At 36.7% G+C, this 22,055-nt stretch overlaps 1 protein-coding gene and 2 long non-coding RNA genes across 8 annotated transcripts in view; 2 read left to right on the top strand and 1 right to left on the bottom strand.

Annotated features, from left to right (window-relative positions):
- CACNA2D1 (calcium voltage-gated channel auxiliary subunit alpha2delta 1) overlaps nt 1-9,348 on the bottom strand; it is a 545,135-nt gene extending 535,787 nt beyond the window's left edge. For all 6 annotated transcript variants that reach the window (XM_071215190.1, XM_058297102.2, XM_058297103.2 and 3 more), the window contains exon 1: nt 9,084-9,348. In XM_071215190.1, the coding sequence (XP_071071291.1) occupies nt 9,084-9,178 (95 nt within the window). In that variant the 5' untranslated portion in view covers nt 9,179-9,348. The remainder of the gene's footprint in view (nt 1-9,083) is intronic.
- A 597-nt stretch (nt 9,349-9,945) lies between these two features.
- On the top strand, nt 9,946-19,548 carry LOC131278509 (uncharacterized). The gene is made up of 3 exons (XR_009185841.2): nt 9,946-10,030; nt 11,477-11,523; nt 19,448-19,548. It is a non-coding gene; the product is annotated as an uncharacterized lncRNA (long non-coding RNA).
- Nucleotides 19,549-20,051: 503 nt separating this feature from the next.
- On the top strand, nt 20,052-20,959 carry LOC139439029 (uncharacterized). The gene is made up of 2 exons (XR_011648835.1): nt 20,052-20,125; nt 20,771-20,959. It is a non-coding gene; the product is annotated as an uncharacterized lncRNA (long non-coding RNA).
- The last annotated feature ends 1,096 nt before the right edge of the window (nt 20,960-22,055 follow it).

Below are 22,055 nucleotides of genomic sequence, written 5' to 3'. Positions count from 1 at the left end.
CCTTCTTGAGAATGAAATATGTAATTTATAACATTGCTCTAAAAACATCTCCAGTAAACTGAAAGTGTATATATCCTATATTCCAACCACCTGCTTTAATTCTCAAGGCTGTTTCATATTTCAAAAGTTATTTTGTAAGACACTGTTTTTAGTCTTGATCCCTTTCTCACCTGCCTCTGTCAGAACACTCATCTGTCAATCATGGCCTCTCTCATCTCTTTCATCTCTTCTCCATTTGGTTTTCACCCTCTGATATGCTCAAATCTCCCCTCTGGTAAAAGCATACTTGGTTATCTGTGCAACCTTCCCAAACCCAACAAGTCTTTTACTGAGAATGGGCTCTTCACCTATTTATAGTAATAACACCTGGCTGCTTGCAGTGTAACACCTGCAAATGAGATTGGACCAGGTGTGGAGAAAAGACCCAAGCTCAGGTAACCAGAGTCCCTTCTCCAGATCCCATCTCTTGATCACAAATGAATGGATCGAATGGGCTCTATGTAGATGGCACCTTGCCCATGTTCAGACTATTAACATATCTTCTTTGAGAGGCTGTGGTTTTGGACCAGGATTCTAGTCTCAAACTGGTTCATAGCTTCAGTGGAGAAACCCCTGGCAGCCATTCAGCACCAAGAGCCCTGGAAAGCAGATAAAGCCAGTCAGCAGGGAAAGAGAAGAATGAGGTCGCACAAAGAAAAGCAGAGCCTGGAGTGAGAGATGGTCACGATACTTGTGCCACCGCTTTCTGGCAACCTTGACTTCCCTTCAGTGATTGAGTTCAGCTCCCCTACCATTAAATATTTCCCTGTTTGATTTCAGATAGCCCTAGGGTTTTCTACTATTTGTGTCTCAAATGGCCTGATTCAACACCTATTCTTAAAACAAAACAAGATAAATCCCAAACCCCTCAAATTATCTTCCTCTGAATTAACTCTCTATCTTTCCCTTTCCTTCTATTGCCAAATGCACTGAAAGAATAATTAGCACTTGTCTCCAGATTCTCACCTTCCACTAACTTCTTTAGCCACTGAAACTGAGTGTCTGTCCCCATCTCGTACTAGAACTGCTCTCTTATATCACCTTAGTGGCCTAATGATTCCTTAAGGAGTCCTTAAACGGATCCTCTTACAAAATTAAACCACAGATTGAGACTCTTCTTCTGACACATTGCCTGTCATTATAGGTACTTCATAAATATCTGTTAAATAAATGAATAAATCCTTGGCTTCAAAGATACTTCTATATGAATTTGCCTCCAAACCTCATATAGATACATATTTCTAATGTCCTAACAGACATCTACAGAGACATTGCAAACTCAAAATGTCCAACAGTATACTTTTTACCACTTCCACCACCACCACTGGCCTGGTATCCTTCCTGAGTTCTCTAGTCTATGCGTTTTAATGTAATATGACAATCTACCTGTTAGAAATCTCAGAGTCACCTCCAACTCTCCTCTTTTCCTGATCCTCTAAATCCCATAACCACTAAGTCCTGTCAATTTTACTTCTACAGTATATTTAGTACCTGCTTTGATTCCCCACTGCCACTATCTTTTTTAGATCTTAGGCATCTCTCACAGCAAAATGTCACATGCTCTTTGTCTCTGCCTCGAATCTTGGTCCTCTATTATCCATCTTCTATAATTCAAAACCTATTACTTTTTTTTTTACTTCAAAATCTCAGCAGCAACATAGGAGGAAAGCCAAATTTGTTTTGGTATGCAGAGCAGGACAACTGCAAATGTCCACCCTGCCCAACCCCTCCACCCCCGCCTTGCATTGATGTAAAAATTTACAATCTGGACTCAATGGTCCAGACCCACCAATATTTCTGCACACTCACAAACCTAACATGGAGCAGTCCATGTTTCTTTAAAATGCTGTGTGCTTTTCCTTGGTTATGCTATGGCATATCCACTGCTTCATAGTGAATTTGGAGTTATGAATGTCTTCCTTGGGGACTCCCTTTCTCAATCTGTATTCACAGCATGCAGTTCAGAACACATAGTAATTGTAGTCATTGCTGAGTTAAATTACATTTCATGTTTAGAATATTTGAAATAGGAAAACTTAAAAGGGACAATGTATATTAAAGCTTAAAAAAAAAGGTGCTTTTAACTTAGGAGTTTTGCTAACAGAATTTTTTTCTTGATTATCAGTTTTAACAAAATATTATTCTAAAATTTCTTACCCAATGAACCATTTCCCCAGGGCTTCACAGAAAACAAGAATATTTAAGTGTTTCCATTTTCTGAGATCTGGACACTTCTATTGTCTTTGTTCTCTAAAGTGAATTTCACATCTGCATACACTGGATAATAAAAATGAGTATTATGTTCCGTAAACAGAATTTCCAGGATAACCAAGCTCATGGGGAAAAAAAAAAAAAAGAAAAGAAATATAGCCAACTGCAACCTTTAGCACCTTAATGCAATTTCCCACCTCTATAATCTAAGGTCTCCTTTTTCTGTCTCACTTACACACACATAATTCCTCATAACTTTTTCACCACAATGCCTCTCAATTTAAAATGGGAGGTTTTCCCTGTGTGCCTCAACCTATTTATTTTATTGAACCATTCCTCCTTTAACCCTCAAAATAAGACATCATTAATGTTTATCAATCCCTTTATATAGCCAGACAGTATATACTTTAGACAGAGAAAAAAAATCACTACTTCTTTTCCTTCTTTTTCCAATCTATGCCCACAGTATGTGGACGAATCGCAAAAGAAACAATCGTCTTAACTGTTAGACATTACTGGCGAAGTGTTGATTATGTATTACAGATTTATCTGCGTACCAATATCCCCTCAACAATTTCCCTACAGTCCCCAGACACCATGAGTGAAGATTCATTTGTGAGTGGCCTGAAATTGAGTGGCTACAGGTCACCAATTTCTTTGATGTTATATGCAAATACTAAGAAATTATGATTAGTAGTAATTCTGGGGTGTGGGGAGTATGAGAGAGAAAAAGAGACAGAAACTGAGTGAATTATTTGAATAAAAGAAAACAGGAGTAATTTTTCATAGTTTGCCAAGAAACCATCAGAGAAAAATGTTTAATTAATTGCAAAAAGAACTTCAAATAGTAAGATTCTCCCCAAATCTGAAGCATTTAAAATGGCCAACAACATTATTTTCCATTCTCATCATTTCTAGTTTAAGGGGTTCTTACATTTATGATATAGACATTAAAATGTTTCCTATCTCTTTTTAATCTAGCAGAACCGTATGATTTAAAAAAATCAGCAGAAACAATGTTAAAATAAAATTTAGCCAGAAATATTTCATTCATACTCAAGAAAACTTCAAATACTGTTTCATATATAACAGCCTGGTTCTGAATTATTGAAATTAACAAGTATGAAGGTTTGTTAGAACCATGATGTGAATATTTTCCTTGTCCATGGCCTTATTAGAATCTGTCTAAATAAACAACAGTAAGTAAAAAGGCAAAAGCCACTTATCTGACTCCATTTTTATGGAAAAAAACTGCTAATAGTAATATATTCCTATGTAGTGGATTACTATAAAATATCTAAAGCATACAAAGAAGAGATACCCAAAACTATATATTTCACAAAAAAAAATTTTAGAACATGTGCATATTTGTCCTTATTCTGAAAATATGAGACACTGGCAAAAATAAATAACTCCTACCAAAGTAAAAATTCCAGATCTATATTATGAAAATAAATCATTTGGTATGCAAAGACCTTGTAAGAGATATTTAACATTCAAAACTCAATAGTTTCTTTCTCAAACTCATTTTATTTAAAAGAAAACAAAACTCTCTTTAGAATCACACTTCTTTTGTTACTCGGCAAGTATGCTAATAATATGACTATAGGAATCTGAGCATTTTCAAGCTGCTTTTGTATACAATATCTCATTTGAACCTCTTGACAAACTGTTCTTAAATGATTGCTTTATAAAAATATTTTGAATGTGATATAATACCTAAAAACTGTTGCGTTCATGCAGTATAAATACGTTAATAAGCCCATCTTATTAACTGAAGTTTTTCTACACTAGTAAACCACTTGAAAGAAGTTAAAAAAATACGTGTATATGAGTGCTTGACACATACACACGTTTATTTGCACACACACAAAATACTATCTATTAAATAGAATACTGTAGTAGTAAAAACCATTGTTAGTATTTTGGACCCTCGGGGAAAAGCTGGCAAATACAATATTCTTCACAAAATGCTCCTAGTTTTGTTTTGGTGTTTTATCTCAATTGACATTTAAGTCAATAGCCTTTTTCCTTCAGCTCCATGAACAATATGACACAGCCATTTTCATGTCAGAGTGCACAAAAAGAAAATATGAATCATGTGTAAGCTATCATGTTTGGCCATCATGCCGTAGTTCTGAATTTACTAGAAAGGTACCATATGAAAGACTTGGGAGAAGTAGCAGTACGGCCCAGAGTTAGCCCACAAAAGGGGACCCACATAACACACTTAGTGACACAGTGCGTAATGTACATTGCAAGCCCCAAGTAAATATGGAGTAAATATAACAGAACAGAATTAGTACCCTATGGTAAGCAGCTTATACGTTTTTAGAAATATGACCACAGGTAGCTCTTTTATTACAAATGGTGGAAGGTCATCACTTTAATAACAACAAATGTTACTTTTCAAAAATACCAAAAAACGCGTTTTTGTTGTTTTTTTTCAAAATTCTGTCTAGGTTTACACTACAACTGTTTATGTCCGTGTATGAAAAATATTAAAGGAGACCAATAAATTGGACCCTTTGCCTAAAAGAGATTTCATTTTACCCATTTAAAACTCCAGCTTAAGGTCCCAAATGGTTTAAGGACTAATACTAGGTAATAAGATGTGAATTCAGAATAACTATTTACTCTTGGAAATTTTTATCTGTACTGAAAAACCAGGAAAAAAAAAGAAACTTCTCTATATGTTTCATATAATGATACTTCAAAAAATACATAAATAATAGGGTTTGTGCTGGGCACAGTTTTAAAGGTTATTTTAAAACTTTCTAAAAGTATTGTTGTTTCTCATAAATATACACTTCTAAAAGTAATAATTAAATATGAAAATACATAATTTGTATACATCGTTTATGGTGTTGCAAAATCTTAAAATAGATGGGAGATTATTAATCATGTTCTTTTTACCAGTATTGGAAAGAAATAGTAGAAAAGTATCTAAGCAGCCACATTTCTTTGAAGAAAAATAGGAAAAATTTCCCTATTTTCAAAATGAACTACTTGCTTTAGTTTCTGGTGTTATGTTTATTTATTAAAATTTAATATTGTTTTATTAAAATAAAATACAATGAGTGAAAACTAAGAAAGAAAAGCTCATGATAAGGCACATTTTTATTTATTTCTAATAAGCCATAATAAGGTTAGCTTCTTCTGTCTTTCTTTTTTTTCTTTTTTTTGGATTATATCCATTTTATCTGCCTAACGCTCATACAAATGCAAATTCAAATACCTACACATATAGCTTTATAGAAACATTAATGATTTTAACATTATGTTACCATTTATAAGGAAAATATATCTACTGTTGCATACTTTAATATACACCTGTGGAATAATAAATGTCCTGTTGTAAAACTGATTAGAACAAAGAAAAGACATGAAAAAGGGATATATTAATGTTAATTGTTTTTAGGTTTTATTTTACGTTTCATATTTTTACATTTACATTTTACATTTAACAAAAGGTACATTTTCTGAACATGTGATACATAAATAGAAATTGCTTAGTCCACATGATAGTTATTATGTCAGTTACCCTTTCCAATGTTGTGACATACAGATATTTTCTTTTCTATAGTCTTTAAATATAAATTTGTATATCAAGAGAAAAAAATTTTATATCATAAGTATTTAAAGCTCCAAAAGTAACCTTCTATGAGATTTTAGCATTGTTATTTTCTGTAGCTACCTATCATTGTTAGTTACATATTTATACCAATACGTATTTTATATGAAAATCCCTATATACCAGTAGGCTTTCAGCCAATTCTTGACTGACTGGCATTTTTATGACAGAGATAAAGGTGTAATGTGAATTGTCATTATAATTACAATGCTTTAAAAAAATTGGAATTTTAAACAGACTCTAAAATGAAGGAGGACGGATTTAAATTAAAGTCATAATACTAGTTACCATATGTGTTATCCTGAATTTTAAAATCAAAGTGTTTTAATATATGTGCTCAAATTTTTTCTCAAGTAAGGGAGAGGGTCCCTTTTTGAAAATTACATTGCAAAAGTAACCAGTATAGCGTATGCATACTGTAACATGCAAATGATACATCTCCCATTTATGTATAAAGCAATACACATTCTGTAGATGCTACTATAAGGTATATTTATGTTTCACATCTTACTGAGGCAAACATCTCCAAAAGAAACACCAATCCTCTGAAAGAACTGTATCAAAATTCCTTTTGTCTGAATTTAAAAAACAGCAATTTTACTGTTAATTCTCAGAACCAATTCACTACTATTTTAATCCAGAAGGATATTAGAGCCAGAGAGCAGAAAATTAAAGAAGGTATTCAGAATGAGATATGATTTTGTTTAATTAAAATGGAATTTAAACCTTTCATATTATTGTAAACACCCTATTTATAATTTTTTAAACGTTAAATTAACTCATTCTAATTCAAATCCTACAATTAGTCCCACTACAATTAATTACTATAATTAATTTTATACTGTGTTGATGACATGTTGTTCCTCTTATAAAGTTAAAAAAAACTTCTTATATTACTTTTTCCCTGAAAACTAAAATTGTTAAAAATTTACTAATGATTTCTAGAGAAATTGAAACATGATTTGCCTTTAGTGAATACAACTGTTGTCCTGTTTTTACAAACTTAAATTTTTGCTTAGAGGTCTGAGATTTATTCTCATAAACACTCCCTATAAATTCTTTTCTTGAAAAAAAAAAAGTAAATGGCACCAAATCTCAATGAAATTAATGCTGCACTTTTTATTTCAATAAGTTTATTCAGAAATATTACATGAAATACAAATAACAACTCACATTTCTCCTCTCCCCAAAGGCCAGTATTACTAACTTTTCAGATTAATAACTGAAGATGCAGAAGCCTTCCAAAAATATTATTGATACCACCTACAGGAGACTAAGTTATCTCTACAAAATCTTCCTTAGTGACATGACTAATGTTTAGATAATTTTAAAATATCTTAAATTTTTATTGTTTTAGAATGAAACTTAAATCCTTTCAAATTTCAATTTTAGCTCACTATTTCTTTTATTGTCTTGTCTCTAGAAGATTTCTGATCATGAAAATAGAGTTATTTGAATTTTGTGGAAGAATTTATTGCAGGTACCCACCTCACAATATAAATTTTTACATTAATATTTTCCGATAGTATGTTCAGGAATATAAGGCTGAATTCTCTTGTATTTTGAAAGGCTATAATTATCCCCAATGGATAGCAATCCTCCAAAATGATAGAAATATTGATAAACGGCATTTAAAACCTGACTCCTTTTAAAAGAACCACTTCTTTATGTGATATAAAATTCAAGGGAGTCACTTGACTTCTCACTTCATAGGCCAAGCTACAAAAAGACTGTAAAACATTAAATAAAAGTGTGACATTTTAAAATAAAAATGAATAATTTTAAAGCATTTTTAAGGTAATCCTTACTATCTTTTCAAGTTTCAAAATATCCACTTGGAACATTCTGCCAATTATACAAAAATGTACAGATGGCATTTACCCTTTTGCTTCATAACAAAAAGGATCTGCAATCATTTTTATGTAAGAGTATCTAAAGAGGAACATTACTGTAAATCAATGACAAAAATATACTGGGCACTCCCTTTCTCCGGGTTATGATGATGTGCGTCCCGCAGATTCGTGAACTGACACCTAACATCATAAATACATTAGGTTGGATCTTAAGGAATAGCTGCAAGGTTCAACTGGTAAAGATTCACTGTTAGAATCCACCAAAATCTCCAGTGTTCAGCCTCAGCCCACAAAGGAGAGCAAATAATTCCCAGCAGCCTAAATACCGGGAAGAATACCTTGGGCTTTGTTTTTGTTATGTAAAATGCATTAAAATGACTCATCCACTTAAGATTACCTACTCTTAGAAGCTTTAAAGTAGCTTCAAGAACCGAAATAAATGCTTTCCCAGAATGCCAGATAGGCTGTTCAGTGCATTTTAAAGTACGTATATATTTATATGTGCCGCTGGCTTTGATTCTATTTCTCAACCTAAGAGGAGAGAATTACTATTTTTCAGCCCCTTCCTGCCGTGTGACTACAGCTACCTTTAAACTCCCTATTTCCAGAATAGCACAGCTTTTTTTATTTAAAAGTTATTTTAGAAATACTAAAAATAAGAGAAAATTGCAGGAGACTCTTAAAACGCTCAATCCCTCCCTCAAAAAATAGGTTCTATTTATTCTAAGAACAGGAACCGTGCGTCTGCTGGCACTAGAACGTTTCGAATCAAGGGTTAGGCGGGGTAGGATGGCGTGGTCTCTACCTGCGAGCCTCCGGCACAGCTGACAGCTCGCCTGCGATCAGAGAAGCTGTTAAGGGAGCCCAGCAATTTGGAATCCAAACGATCTGGACACCATAGCAACCACAGAGCATCCCCGAGGCCAAGGGCGGGAGAAGTCCACGCTACCCAGGCAAACCTGCAATTGCCTATTTGTAAAATACCCACCCAAAACACAACTTTTTACCGGACTGGGTTTGATGAGTGTGTATCTGGCAGGAAACTTTCCCCCAGGTATGGCCAAACTCTCAAGTCTAAAGGACCCTTTCCGAGAGGTGCTGGCCCGCGAGTCCTCGGCGGGCATTTCCCGGGACAGCGGGGTCGCGGGTGCCCGGGCCCGCCGAGGCGCCCGACGCGCCGGCCGGGAGCGCACGCCGGCGACGAGCCGCGCGCAGCCCCGCTCGGCCTCCCGGGCCCCGAACCCCGCTCGCCCGCCGCGGCTCCCCGCCCCCACGGGCAGAACAGCCCCGCCACTCGGGACGGCCCCCGCGCCCCCCGCCGTGCCCCGCCGGGCCCCGGGACTTACGTGACGGCCGAAGGGAACGGCTCCTCCGACGAGGGGCAGATCAGCCACGACTGGAAAAGTGTCAGCGCCAAGGCCAGCAGGCAGCCAGCAGCCATCTTCGCGATCGAAGATCAGCCCCCTCCCGCCCCAACTCGGGGAAGCCGCGGCGCAGCGGCCGCGGGCGCAGGAAAGGGGCTCACGCCGCCCGCCCCGCGGACGTCGGGGGCGCCGGCGCGTCCGGGGCCGGGGCGCGGGCTGGGGCTGAGGGCGACGAGCGCGGAACGGCGGCGGGGGCCGCGGCGGGGGCCGGGGCGGGGGCCGGGGCGGCGCGGGCGGCCCCTCTAGCGCGCGGCGGCTCCGCGTCGCGGCCGCCTCGCCTCGGCCGCCATCAAGGGCGACTTTGGAAACAGCGCAGCCCGCCCGCCGGCGCCCGCGCTCCGGCACTCTCTCCCCCTCTCGGTTTCCTCCCTGATTTATTCCCCTGATCGCCGAGGAGAAGGGGGCGGGGGCGGAGGAGGGGGGACGGCGCTGGGGACGGGGCGGGGTGGATGCGGGGATGGGGGTTGGCACGCAGAGACTTGTGGCGCGAAGAGGCTCCGTCTGGCTTCTCGGGGCGAGTCGGAGGGAGGTGGCTGGGGGTGCGCAGCCGGGGGGCCGGGCTTCAGGGCAGTCGGGCGGAGGCCGGCCGGGAGCAGCCCTCCATACAAGGCAGAAAGCAACTCCCGAAGTCGGCGTCGGCTCGCTCCGGCCGCCCGGCGCGCGCAGGGGAGCGAGCCCGGCCCGCCGAGCCCCCGGGGACGGGCGGCGGCCCAGCCCGCATCCAGGCTCCCGAGGTTCCCCGAGCACTTGGCTTGTGATCCTCGGGGTTATTTTTGTACAGGGAAGCGGCGTTCCTCTAGCCTTCTAGGCGCAGAATCCGCCGCCTGCCTGGGAATCGTAGAGAAGTGATTTGACAACAAGTAGGAGGGGTTTGTATTACATTTTAAAGCACCACTCTTGACTCTCGACCGGGTGGCACTATTTGCCCGGGGTGCCAGAGGTTAGCTCCCCTGGGGTCGCGGGGTACCACGTGGGCCAGCGGCCCCACGCCGGGTACGGCTCACCTGGAGAGGACAGAGACTCGGGGACGGTACCAGGGACGGACAGGGAAGGACCCGATGCTGTAAAATCTCCAGATTCTGGCCTTTCAGTAGGGCAAGAAGGGTGGAGGAACCAATTCTCCAACCAGGGAGGACAGTGCGGCGTCAAGGGTTTTATAAAATTCTAGTGAGATTGCCTCAAAAATGTTCCAAACGCCCAGATTTGGCCACTGGGCTACCCTAACGAGGTTGCCTCAGGTTGAGTTCATTTACTCAGTGTGAAGGCATGACAGGGGTAAAGAGCAGAAACAGGTGGCACTGCGAAATGCGCCAGAAATGTGAAAAAATAATTGAGAGAGTGGGGAGAGGTAAGAAGCAGCAATGCCGGAAGGACTTCACCTCCAGCTGTAGGCGTGACAGGGTGGGCGCAGGCCTCTTGTAGAAAAAACACAGGGGTCTTCTCTTAGGCATACCCTGGGCAGTACAGTTCTCCAGGAGGGCACTGGTGAACCAGAGTAGAAAGACTTCCCTGAACGTCTAAAATTCTTAAGCTCCCTCTCGTAGTGTGCGTAGAAAACACCAGACAAATGACCACTTGCATGTGAAGAAAAAAAAAAAAAGTTGTAAATATTGGGACAGCTATCAGATTTTGATTTAGCACTTCCTTTGTTCTAAGAAGAGTTTAGGAAAGAATACCTTATGAATTATGTACTGATTGTCTTGCTCTCTGACGGTAACCTCCCAAAAGAGAGAAAACTGATAATAATAATAACAATAATACTAAGTAGCCCAATGTTTAACTCTATCTGATTTCATGATTCTTGGCCCAGTAGTTTTCCTTCCCTCTTTTCTCATTTTGTATGCCTAATTTGTTTTCTTCAGGTTTCTGCGTCTCTATCTGGCTCTTTGTTTCTTTCTTCCTACCCTGAGAGATCTCACAAAAGGCACCCTGCGGTGGTGACTTAACTTTGTTTGTTTTTTGCTAGGCCTAGAGAGTGATGCAGCAAGAGCAATGCAAATGAGGGATGAAGTGGGGTATGAAGGGATTGAAAACTGGAGCTTGGAAGGATAGTTTATGTAAACTGAAGATAGTTTTCCACTCCAAAATTAGGTACTCAAATAGACGTCTATCTTTTTTTAATGATTCAAAAGCAATTTTTCCTTCCTCGCATGGGAATTAAAAAATAGGAGAATTAGATGTCCATTACTGTCTGCCTGATATGTTGGTATCATAATAGCCTCACTACATAAAAATATTATATATTCTGTCAGTTATTTCAATAATGAATTCAGATTTCCTATGATGGTAGACCATTTCCAATTTTATATCTTTAGGAATAAGGACTTGAAGAATAAAAGAAGGAAATAAACTTCTAGACAAGGTAAGTCACATTTAATTTTAACTTTGCTGGCCTTTGAACCAAATCTCAATATCTTTAGATCACTGGTGAAGCATTCTGTTCGCCAATACCTGAAGCAATTGAAGAAAGATATTGCCTGTACAATTCTTAGTGAAAGGATTGGTTCTCAACTCTGAACTTAAATCATAGTGTAATATTCTGTTGCGAGGTTTGAAGGAATTGCTTTTTAGCAACCTAAACCTTTTTAACAAGGCTATTCAAAAATGTGTTTTTTATCTCTTGCATACGATAGCTAAAACAAAGTCATTTTCACAATATAGCACTGTGTTTCTATTGGCTAAACCATAACCTTCAACAATGCTTTGTGTCAGCTCACTTCTGCTATTTTGGAAAGTAGTATACAAGTCAGATCATATCCATCAGTTCTAATAATGTTCTGCTATGTGAAAAGTTGCCATCTAGAGAAAAAAAAAAAAGTTGCCATTCTAGATAAAACATTTACAAATCATAATGATGATTGTTAAAAGTCTTATATTATGGACTGTAAGTGAGCAAAAAGGCATAAATCAATATCCATTATTCTTTTAAGAGGAAATATTTTACTAAGAAAGTAAAGGTTAGGTGTTACTGAAGATTTTTGCAATTATAATTTATAGAACTAAGTTTAAAAAAAATTCTTTAATGCAAAGCACTGACATTTACTTGAGACAAAATTTTGGTTCATAACTTCACTTACACTCAACTGTTAATTATATGTAAATGTTTAATTCTTAACATTTTTCATTTTTATTCTTTAAAAATGGAACAAAGAACAACACAAACCTGATAGTCATGAAGCATTCACTCTTACTCCCTTTTTGCATTACGTCATAGTATGAATAACTGCAGCATCAAATTCTATTTTGTTATATATCTATGAGGAAATTTTTCTATGGTTTTCCTTCTTAGTTAATTGGATCTAATTTCTTCAAAACTTTTGATTAAATAATCAGATAAAATAACCTAATCAAAATGGTTTTAATCTCTCATTCTTGTGAACAGACATTGCAAAGCAAAATAATTCCTTATGGCAAATAAAAAAGTCATTAATTTTCTAGGTTTGTGTGATTATCTTAAGGAAACAAAGGTGAAAACCTTGACAATAGGCCTTATTTGCTTTATATGCAAAGAGGAGTATATGATGTGTCTCTGAGATGAAGATATACTGTAATAGCCATAATCAGAAATATTTGTGATTTGAGACAATATCATGCTTTTAGGAACACACAGATGTGTGCCAGAGAGAGTCAAAGTTAAAGACAAATAGAAAGCTTCGACTATCTCTCTATCTCCTTGGGGAGTACTTTCAGGAGATGGAAATACAAGGAAGTAACTCAAACGTATCAGTTCTCAGGAGAGTGGCTAAAGGAGTATGTAGTGATTTTTAAGTCAGAAATCACCTTCAGTATTTTAAAAGTAAAATGGCACATAAAGACCTTCATAGAAAGCAACGTGATAATGAAACTACCCTAGGTTAAGAAATATGGTCAAGTATTTCCTACAAGCAAAAATATTTTGAAGAATTTTTCTTTGGCAAGAGTAATACGGCTATTGACAGACACCATGTTAAACTTTCGAGGAAAGAAATACCTTTTCTAAAGGAACACAAAGTGGCTTTTAAAAAAATTATTGGAAGTTTTATTATTTGCCTATTTGCCAGAGTCCTCTTTTTGTAAATTTTTGCTAATTTAAGTATTTAGGAAAATTAGCTGTTATATTTAAAAATACCACCATATCTTCAACCAAGGAATAGCTTATATGCTCTTCTGTTTTTTTCAATCACTGCTAATCAAAGAACTTTCCATTCAATTCCTTTCTCTGGTTCTGTTTTTGTTCTCCTTCTCCCCCTGCCCCCATGTTAAATGCAAGCACATCTCAGAAAAAATTAGGACCAACAGCATGATTTCTGATGAAAACTAGATTTCAAAGAAAGATCCTCTTCACTCTATAAGTAGAACTTCAGGATTTTTTTGGACTGTAAATATATCACAAAAGTATATGGAATTCATTTATTTAGGCCTTCATAGACAAAGGGAAATAGGTGTTTCTCCAAATATTCACTAGCAACAAAACTTCAGTGAAAAGTAGTTAATTAGGGGAGGGATGTGTGTCAAGCAGTTGAGCACCTGCCTCCCACATGGGAGGTCCTGGTTGTTTCCCCTGCCTTCTGAAAAAACAAAAACAACAAGCAAAACAATAAAACCAACTCAGGGAAGGAGATGTGTCTCAATTATTGAGCACCAGCTTCCCACCACATACCAGGTTCCAAGTTCAATCCTTGGCCCATGGTACCTCCAAAAAAGAAAAAGAAGAAGTTAATAAGAGGTAGATAATTTAAAAATGAAATAAAATGGTCAAAACTAACTGCTGTTACTTTTGCCAGTGTTTTTAATTTTCTGAATGTCGCCTTCTATGAGAAAGAGATCATGTATTACTATTATTTCTTCTAATATTACGTTTTTACTTTTCCTTACACACAGTAAAATGCCTTTTAACCTAGCATATTTCTATAAGATTTTGGAAATGTTATAGGTCCTGAATAATACAATCCTCATAGTAAGCTAGAGATGGGTGTCAGTAGAAGCACCACAAAATAGTGTTGCTAGGGATGAGCATGTAAGGGAAAATTAGACAGCTATCAATTTACCTTTGTAGCCAAATACTTTAGATTTATATGATTAAAATTCCTGCCACTGTGACAAAGAAAACATGACTATCTGGACATACCAGTGAACTTACATTTAAAATCTCATATTCAGTTGATAGTTGAATTAAAGTAGAGATCATGTATTGTCAGCTATCACTCATTAGAGGTGTAAATAAGGCTGGCATTTAGAAATCTTTGAAAATCAATATAGAGTAAATATCATACAGCACTACTATTTTCTTCAAACCATAACCATGTAGTAAGGGATTATTCTAAAGAGTCCCTGATAATCTAGAGAAAAAAAATATATTCTGCTGCCAATATTTCAAATGACAAATATTGTTGAATATCATGTAATGTTCTATTGTGTTTTTATAATTGAATCAATTTTTCAAAATTTCATACTTTTAGAGCTTAGAGTAAGAATTTAAACAATTCTGTCCTAAGAATAGCTTTTGTTGTCTAAAATTAGAATTGGTATACACTAGTTTTTTTGTTATTGCTCTTATTCACAAGTCTTTAAATTTTATTCTAGGTGATCCATTCCTTTAGAATATGTTTATCTCAGGGTGCCCATAGCTACCTAGAAAAAAAGGAATAATTTAATAAATTTACCAACCTGGTGAAGATTGTCCCAAGTAAAACAGTAAACTCAATCTTCATCTTTAAGGAGAATGTATTTAATCCTTGGATATAGCTGCAAATCTTTCTGTTACATAGAGATTAATCTGTTTTTGTTATATACTAACAATATTTAGTAATATAGCTGCCAATAGTAATGATCTTAATTTAATTATGTTATATTTTACATAGGTTAGTAATAATTATTTGTAACAAGATCAATATTGTTTTTTGTTGGGGAGGCTATGTATATTCCCAAAATCAATCATCTCTGTTTCTTTCTGTGAATACCTGAAAATTCCTTATGTTTAAGATCTGATGTTTTTCCAAGATTATCAGAGTCCTTTTGGATTTCCTATGTATTACGCTGTACATATCCTTTAAATTTCATTTTTTATTTCTTAAAATATGTAAAGCCATTCCCTTTCAAAAAATACTTATCAAAGATAATTATCAAAGATGGGCTATCATCATAAACAATTACATCCCTTTTGACTGCACTTCAAGTCTTAACAAATACCCATGGTTCATCAGTGTTTAGGAACAGAACCCAGTTCTACTGTTTATCTTTTTCTTCCCCGAGTTAACCAGCCAGCCCCACTCTGCTCCTTCTCCACCCCTCCTTTTGATCTTTTCCTACCCCAACAGAAACATGCTGAGTGCCTTTAATACATTACTAAAAGAGATTTTTTTAATAAGGAGAAAATCAAGTAGAAAATTAAAGAAGTCAAAGAAAAATTATCCAGATAAGAGAAAAATGGAATTTGTGAAGGAGGAACGATATGAAGGAAAGCATGAGTTTGTTCATATAACAAAGATAAAAAAACAATACAAAGAAAAAAGATGAAACAGAAAGAGCAAAAAATGTGAAGGCCTAATTTGGGAATGTTACTAATAGCATAAATGAGGCTAAAGAGTGGGGACATGTTCATTTATTTCAATATTCAGTAGGTTATAAATGTTACGATTGCTTCATCTCAATGGATTTAAGAATTTGAAAGAAATGTATTTGTTAAAAGTCATTGGAGGGAAACAGATATAGCTCAACCAATTGGTCTCCCATCTACCATATAGGAGGTCCAGGGTTTGATGCCCAGGGCTTCCTGGTGAGGGCGAGCTGGCCCACACGACGAGCTGGCCCATGCGAGCACTGGCCCATGTGGGAATGCAGCCCTCACAAGAGAGCCACCCTGCATGGGAAGCCGCCCCACGCAGGAGTGCCGACCATGAAAGCTGGCACAGCAGGGTGACACAATAAGAAACACAGAGGAGAGAAAATAAGAAGACATAGCAGAACAGGGAGTTGAGGTGGCACAAAAGAGTAATTGCCTATCTCCCACTCCAGAAGGTCCCACGTATCAGTTCCCAGAGCTGCCTAATGAAAATACAAGCAGACACAGAAAAACACACAGCAAATAGACATAGAGAACAGACAACAGGGGCGAGGGGGGAGAAATAAATCTTTAAAAACATAAAAAAAGTCATTGGAAACAAGACTAAGCACTTGTAATAGTAAGCAGTTGGAATATAATATACATTTAATGACTTCCATCATTCACATTCTTTAAGGAAGTAACATTCTTTTTCATCCCTTTTGAAGTTATATGTGTGCATATGCTTTAAAGAATACATAATATACTATTACACCAATGATCAACAAAAGTGAAGACTATTGATTTAGAACAAAAAACTTGTGATGAAGAAAATATTGTCTGAGAATGAAGAAATCATTTTTTGAGCCTCAGTTTATGTAGATTAGTTTAAGTGCAAAAAAGTTATTGGAAATAGCTAGACTTTTGTTTTTGTCTTCTTGAAACAGCTTTATTGAGATATAATTCAAATACTCTACAATTCATACATTTATACTGTACATTTCAGTGGATTTTAATTTTGGTAAGGTTTTATAGAAATTTTTTACTATTTTATTTAAAAAGAGCCACCATTATGCAATTAAACGTGGATGACATTTGATGAGACCTGCAAATATTTATTTCTCTCCCCTTTCCCCCCTTCCCCACCCCAGTTGTCTGTTCTCTGTGTCTATTCACTGCATGTTCTTTGTCCGCTTCCATTGTCAGCGGCACAAGAATCTGTGTTTCTTTTTGTTGCGTCATCTTGCTGTGTTAGCTCTCCGTGTGTGCAGCACCATTCCTGGGCAGGCTGCTCTTTCTTTCACACTGGATGGTTCGTTCTCCTTACGGGGCACACTCCTTGTGAGTGGGGCTCCCCTACGCGGGGGACAACCCTGCGTGGCAGGACACTCCTTGCGTGCATCAGCACTGCGCGTGGGCCAGCTCCACACGGGTCAAGGAGGCCCGGGGTTTGAACCGCGGCCCTCCCATGTGGTAGACGGACGCCCTAACCACTGGGCCAAGTCCGCTTCCCAAAACTTATTTTTAAATTTATATGAAAAGGATATATCATTTTGACCCAGTAGGATAGATTCATATAGATGGCACATGCAGCTATTTCTTTATTTGTATCATTTATGTATATGTTACAGAGTTTATTGTGTGTTGTCATCTTTTTACTTGTTTAGTGAGAACAGTATTTATGCTGTTGAAATATGTGAGGCTGTAAATGGCATTTGCATTCATCAGATACATCAACTCTGCCTGTACACTTAATCACTGGCTAGAACTATTTATTGCTTCATGTACTGTTCTTCCATAAGCAGCAATACCTCAGTAGGACATCTTCATACTACTGATTTTCCCCCTTTATACAGAGAAGAAAAAGAAATATTTTATACAAATGAAACAGTCTCTCCTTGACCGAGTAAATAAGAAATTTTTAAAAATGAATATAATGAAAGAAAAAGATCAATAAAGTCTATAACTAAATGCATATCATTTTAGTATCTTCTGTTAAATCCTCAAGTATACAGTATACGAAGGGTTTGTCATTTTGTTTCTCAATGGAATATTAAGACAATTAACTGACATTAGTGCTTTCTTTTAGGAAGGAGTGTGTGTGTTTTAATTTAAGTAAAAATACTTTCTAAACACTATGGTATTAATCCAAAATTACAGGTTATCCCCAATTAAAAACATGTGCTCTAAACTATTATTTTTATATCAATATTTTGAACTACAGGCTACATTTTCTCATAGAAAGAACATGTGGATTATAATGAAGAACCTGAGCACATATTCACACTCCTACTTAATATCAATTGCGGGGTCTAAAACCACTACCTCTAATAAAGGCTAACAGACTTCAAACTGTGTTTTAATTAATAACTTTGAAAATATCATTTTATTAATGTAGGTTGATGAGCATCATTTAATTTCATTAATATCAAGAGTGATTTATTACATTTCATTAAGAAAACAAATGCCAAATTCTTAGTTTTACATATGTAGCATATATGTGCACATATATAATGGAAACCTAAATAATTGATATGTGCATGTATAATGTGTGCACATATATAATGGAACATATGTGCACGTGTATACTGGAAACCTAAAGTCTCTCAACGAATGGATAAATAAAATGTGGTCTCTCCTTACAATGTGTGGTAGGTTGAGGCATTTATGGACCCCAAAAAATCATGTCCTTAGGGCTAATCCATTTGTGTAGGTATGAACCTATCCTAGGTGGGACCTTTTGATTTGATTACTTCAGTAGGGCATGACCCAAGGTGGAGCTTGATCCTCTTACTAAAATCCTTTATAAATGGAATGAATATGGAAAGAGACACAGAGAGAAACCCACAGGAACAGAGAGGAAACCATGGAAACCAGGAAGCTAAAAGCAATGAGACCTAGAGGAGAAGGGAGAGACCAGCAGATACTACCATGTGCCCTTTCATGTAACAGAGGAGTCTGGCACCTCCAGCATCTGGTCTTCAGGGAGGAAACACAGCTTGATGATGCCTTGATTTGGACATTTTTCTCAGCCTTGAAACTCTAAGCTTGTAACCTAATAAATCCCCATTGTAAAAGCCAACCCATTTCTGGTATATTGAATTTTGGCAGCCTAACAGACTAAAATACAATGGAATATTATTTGGCTATAAAAAGAAATGGAGTACTGATACATGCTACAACATGGATGAACCTTGAAAACTTGCTAATACAATCACAAAAGACCACATATTGTGTGATTCAATTTATATGAAATCCAGGACAAGCAAGTTCATAGAGACAGGAAGTAGATTAGCAGTAGCTAGGGCTAGATTGGGGTGTTGTGGGGAAAGGTGAGTACTCTCTTGGGATGGGGTTTCTTATTGAGGTGATAACATAAAATTGACTGTGCTGATGTTTGCCCAACTTTGTGAATATACTAAAAACCATTGAATTCTCAGAAAAGCTAATATATGTATTGATTTATGTCTGTGTGTGTGTATAAAAGAAAAAGAAAGAGCCCTAGTAATTAGTTTAGAAAATCTCATCAAATAAGGAAAACATTTAGGTACGAAGATGTGAAAATGGCAGCTACTAGACTGCAAATATTATAGACAATTCTGTCTTTATTCAAGTACCTGGGCCACAGTAGTCCTCAATAAATAGGAAAGAAAGAAGGCAAGTATGCAAACAAGCCAAAACACAAACAATTCATCAAAATTTGGTATTGTATCTGCACAAAGTTAACCTGGTTAAACTGAAATTGCACCTTATTATCTCCCTATAGGCCAAGATTGGGAGAGATGAAAGTGTAGACATGTGCAGCACTAGGAAGATGGGATAGAGCCTGAACTGAGGTGCTTCTGGCAGGCAATCAGAATGACCGGAGAGGCTACAAGCTACAATGCCATTCAAACTTGAGCATGCGTCAGAAGTACCTGGGCGTCAGAAGTACCTAGAAGACCTGTAAAAATACAAATTACTGGGCCCCATTTTTCTTATTCAGTGTGTCTGGGTAGTGTCTGAGAATTTGCATGTCTAAAAATGTTGCAACTGATGCTGATTCTACTGGTCAGAAGACCACACTTTAAGAACTGTGTGTATATATATGCATTATTTATAAAGAAAAATTTTATTAGTGGAAGAAGACAATGTAAGGTTAGTTAGGAAAATAAGGAAGACATGTACAGAAATGACACACTAAATACTACTTTTGTAAGTCAATCAACTAATTTGAAGTGAAGTCTTAACACTGGAGGATCATCTTGGTACATGGTGAGAATGGTGATTCAGTAAGCTAAGTTTTAGTATCAGATGTTACAGTTAACACCAATTCCTGAGTTAAATTGCCTGTCAGATCTGCTGCTCCATTTCATGTCTCCAGGTCACTGATACTAACATGCACTAAAAAGCTTCAGCAGCATAAGAGGTCAAGCTGGAAGTTGAATCTTCAGTGGGAGCTGAGGTGTGTACTTGACTTTAGAACTTTCCTATCAAAGTCATTACATTAAGCCGTAAACAGTGCATTCAAATGCACAAGCCATCCCTGGCAGAAGCAACTCTCCCATTAACACATAAATATCTTTACGTCATTATCAAGAATCAGTGCATTAGATGAGTTATTACCTTGAAGGGAGATTTCTGTGTTCTATGAAAGCTTATTTTCATTTTGGTAAGAAAAGGCAAAATGAAATTCATTCAGTGCAAATATTTCACTCTGAAATTAAATGGTCAGGATGGAAATTTACCATGAAAATAAAATTAGCAAGAACAATAATCAATAAGAAAAAGTATAATTAAAAAGAATATTTTATAGTTTCTGCGGTGTTTCTCAAATCCATTTTATGTATCATTGAAGGACAATTTCATTCCTTTTTCACTATTTCTAATAGACCTTAGCCTTGTATGGTTCACAGACTACTTTTAGAGAGCAAAAGCAAAAATTAATCAAAATTCTTTATTTCGATTAAATTAGTGAGAGCTAGTTTTTTGGGTAGAAAAGTAATCTGGTCAAAAAAAAGTGATCAACAAAGAAAATGTGTTTATGAAAGTAAAAATAATTCAATAGATAATATATAGAATTGTAATTCAGCCTTTCTCTTCTTTAAAGTCTATGAGTTTTCAAAGGAAATCTTCGTCATCTGGAAAAAAGATCCTTGTGCATTTTACCCCAAGTATGTCAATTAATACAAAAAAGCACACAGAGACTGGCAAAGGATTGGGTTAATATAAAGTTTGTTAATCTTAAATTAGAATTTGTTAAGCTTATCATAAATAAAATATTTTACTTTATAAAGAATATTGTGTTGCAGTTGTAAATAGCAAGTCAATGTTACATTCAGGATCATATTTTGTGATTGGACAAACTAGTTCTTGGATTTAAATTAAAGCACAAGTAATGTTAATAAACTATCTTGATACTATCAAGGAAACCAAGCACCAGAAATGTTATGACTATTTTAGCAATAATTTATAATACTGACTGGGTTACTTCTTGTCCTGATACCCAGCCTTATCACCCAAACAATTTGGTAATATTTATATCACTTTTTTATAAAACTTAATAATGCTTTTTTAAGTAGTGATTTTACATATCTAGACAGATAGACAGATGCTTTTTATTTTTCTATTTAACAAAAAAAATTCCAGTCCTTGTAGTTGGCTTGACAAATTATAAAACCCGTTTATATTCATTCATAGCTTACTATCCAAGATCTTTAAAAATAAAAATTGATTGAGGATCATGCCAAAATATGTCAAACAATATATTTTATATGATTTTAACTTTTATTTTTTATTTTTTTGACATTTTTAAAATTAAAGTTAATAGATCACAAGGAATGTTATATTAAAAAACATTTAAAAAAAACAAAAAACACAAGAGGTTCCCATATAACCCACTCCCCACCCCCTACCACATCATCTTTGTAAATTGTTTTTTTTTAAGATATATACATCACACAAAAAATGTTACATTAAAAATACAAGAGGTTCCTGTATATCCCCCATACCCCCACCCCACTTCTCCCACACCAACAACCTCCCTCATCATTGTGGCACACTCATCACACTTGGTGAACACATTTTGGGCCACTGCTGCACTACACAGATAATAGTTTACCCTGTAGTTCGCACTCTCCACCAGTATATTCAGTGGGTTATGGCAGGATATATAAAGTCTAGCATCTGACCCTGCAATATCATTAAGTACAACTCAAAATCCCAAAAATGCCCCACATCACATTTCTTCTACCCTCTCCCTGCCCTCAGCAACTACTGTGGCCACTTTCTCCACCTCAATGCTAAAATTTCTTCTATTACTCATCACAATAGTTTTATAGTCAAATATCAGTAAGTCCACTCTAGTCCATATTTTATTCCTCCATTCTGTGGAT

This window comes from Dasypus novemcinctus, chromosome 5 (genome assembly GCF_030445035.2).
Source record: "Dasypus novemcinctus isolate mDasNov1 chromosome 5, mDasNov1.1.hap2, whole genome shotgun sequence".
Classification (NCBI taxonomy): Eukaryota; Metazoa; Chordata; class Mammalia; order Cingulata; family Dasypodidae; genus Dasypus; species Dasypus novemcinctus.
Note: the sequence above shows the minus strand (reverse complement) of the source record. Positions and strands in the feature narration are given on the sequence as shown.